At 32.1% G+C, this 2,964-nt stretch overlaps 1 protein-coding gene across 1 annotated transcript in view; it reads left to right on the top strand.

The window, feature by feature from the left end:
- Nucleotides 1–2,964, top strand: part of LOC106478331 (leukocyte tyrosine kinase receptor-like) — a 41,501-nt gene that overhangs the window by 5,563 nt on the left and 32,974 nt on the right. The window contains exons 3-4 of the mRNA XM_022381969.1: nt 1,139–1,153; nt 2,720–2,842. Of these exons, the coding sequence (XP_022237677.1) occupies nt 1,139–1,153; nt 2,720–2,842 (138 nt within the window). The remainder of the gene's footprint in view (nt 1–1,138; nt 1,154–2,719; nt 2,843–2,964) is intronic.

Here is a 2,964-nt window from a genome sequence, read left to right as displayed (position 1 = left end):
ATGTTCATGATTTTCAGTTATTTTTCAAAGACAAAATGCATACATATTGTGATATTCAATTTATTTCGACTCATTATGCAGTGTTCATGGCCCGGCATGGCCAGGTGGTTAGGGCGCTCGACTCGTAATCCCCGTCACAACAAACATGCCAACCTCCGCCTTTGCCTGGTCCCAAGTCCAGGATGAGAAAGGAGAAGGTTTAGGCGCGGGGCTAGCAACTCCACCCCGTAAAAACCAGCCTGCTACAAGTAACTGCAACAACAACTTCCGTTGGCGAGGTATTGTTGCGGCCCTATGCACCACTGGGAGTTTACAGGGAAAAAAAATGCAGTGTTCATAAACGATATTGGAAACAGAGCCCCATAACTTTTGTAGTAATTTAATTATTATCACACCGTTACACATATGTGTATATTGATTCAAAATAATCCTTCATCTTAATGACTACAATAGATATAAAGAGGCCCGGCATGGCCAGGTGGTTAGGGCGCTCGACACGCAATCTGAAGGTCGCGGGTTCGAATCCCCGTCACACCAAACATGCTCGCCCTTTCAGCCGTGGGGGCGTTATAATATGACGGTCAATCCCACTATTCGTTGGTAAAAAGAGTAGCCCAAGAGTTGGCGGTGGGTGGCGATGACTAGCTGCCTTCCCTCTAGTCTTACACTGCTAAATTAGGGACGGCTAGCGCAGATAGCACTCGTGTAGCTTTGCGCGAAATTCAAAACAAACAAATAGATATAAAAGCTCCTCGAAAGTTATTAAAGTACAATCATGACAGTATGTAATAGTAAAAATGTTTCTTAATTTTGAATCACTATTCTTAAATGTGAGTAAAAAAAAATCAGTTTAAGCTTGTTATGATTTTCACAGCGCAGGGGTGAATTTTAAATTGATACCGGAATAAATAATTTTGCACTAAATCATAAATATTGATAATCATAAAAATAGCAGTATTTTGCAACTAATACAGTACTTACTATGTTGTTAAACTGTAAAATATCTATTAAAATCACGGGGATATTGGTATAAAATTTTCCCTAAATTCACCATTGTACAACAGTGTTTAGCAATTTAAAATATTTTTACAGTTGCAATTGATAATATAATATATATATATATTTTTTCTTTTGGTAGGATACGCCAAGTCGAGTGAGTATCTTTTTATGTCTTAATTATGTTAGTCATAAGAGAGACGATCCATACCTTGTTCAACTTATCCATGAGGTCTCTTTTTGATAGATAATTTGAGCAATAGAGGAGATAATATCAATCCATTATGTAGCCAGCAAATTGAGATGAGTAATATATCTATAATTAGGTGTCTGAAATACATATTTTCTAGAATATAGCTTGAATGTTGTGTATCTCTGACTGTATAAGATTAATTGAATTACTTGATAGCCTCTCTGACTATATAAGATTAATTGAATTACTTGATAGCCTCTCTGACTATATAAGATTAATTGAATTATTTGATAGTTTCTCTGACTATATAAGATTAATTGAATTATTTGATAGTCTCTCTTACTGTATAAGATTAATTGAATTATTTGATAGTTTCTCTGACTATATAAGATTAATTGAATTATTTGATAGTCTCTCTTAATGTATAAGATTAATTAAATTATTTGATAGTTTCTCTGACTATATAAGATTAATTGAATTATTTGATAGTTTTTCTGACTATATAAGATTAATTGAATTATTTGATAGTTTCTCTGACCATATAAGATTAATTGAATTACTTGATAGCCTCTCTGACTATATAAGATTAATTGAATTATTTGATAGTTTCTTTGACTATATAAGATTAATTGATTTATTTGATAGTCTCTCTTACTGTATAAGATTAATTGAATTATTTGATAGTTTCTCTGACTATATAAGATTAATTTAATTATTTGATAATCTATCTGATTATATAAGATTAATTGAATTATTTGATAGTGTCATTGCTTTAGAGGCCAGGGCGTTTGAGGGGGGAGTTAAACGACCACAACGCTATTAAAAAAAAATAGTAAAATGTCCATTTTCTTCTGATTTTTGTTTTAAATAATCTTAACTTTTATGTAAATCATTGGAATTTTTTGTATAGGACAAAAGGTCCCCGCCTTTTAATTTTTCAGCTGATGTATAATATATTATTATTATAAGTATATTAATCCAAAGATAATATAATTTTATTGTTCCTGTTTCTACAGTTGTTCAACATGGAATTGTTTGTAATGGTATTTATTTGAAAGTATTATTTCTGTAGAGACTCTTAATTTTTGGACTACCGTTCAGAGAAAAAGAGCTTCTATCCAGTTGGATCTCTGATTTCATATTAGGAATGAGCTCATAACCTAATAGAGATATGTTTAAAAGTACGCCTCACTGTGAAATCATATATTTTGAAACATATTCCAAAGAGAAATTTTATATTCTAAAGAGTGATATGGCTTTTTTTTTCCTTGTTTTCACTTTAACTATATTATTTCAAAGATAAAAATATAATATCATTTTCTTATTCATTCAGTTGTTCACCAGCTTTCATATGAAATATATAAACAGGACGTATATTCTCCTAAGAAGCACTTTTCTGCTAGTATACTCTGTTCATTAATTCAGTTTCTTATTTTTCTGTTTCAACAGAATGCAAAATTACCTCGATGTTTTTCGGCATTAATTTAATCGTAAAATGAAGCAATATAATACGTTTTTGTTTCTGTGTAGCTCGAAAAGAAATGTCATGCTGGACTAGCGAAAAGAAACATTCATAACTTGCGAGATGAACTTTACAGCTCTAACCAGCGTGGTGGTGGCGGCGGCGGTGGAGGAGGGACTTTCGTTTATAAGGTAAGAATATATGTTATTATGGCCACTAATTCTGTTTTTATTTTAAAAAATTTACAATTGCTTGTGAAAATAACCATGTTTCGTTTGTGTTATACTTCTGTTATGGACGACAATTGTGGGCA

This window comes from Limulus polyphemus, unplaced genomic scaffold, assembly GCF_000517525.1.
Source record: "Limulus polyphemus unplaced genomic scaffold, Limulus_polyphemus-2.1.2 Scaffold10, whole genome shotgun sequence".
NCBI lineage: Eukaryota > Metazoa > Arthropoda > Merostomata > Xiphosura > Limulidae > Limulus > Limulus polyphemus.
This window is presented reverse-complemented; position numbering and strand designations above follow the sequence as displayed.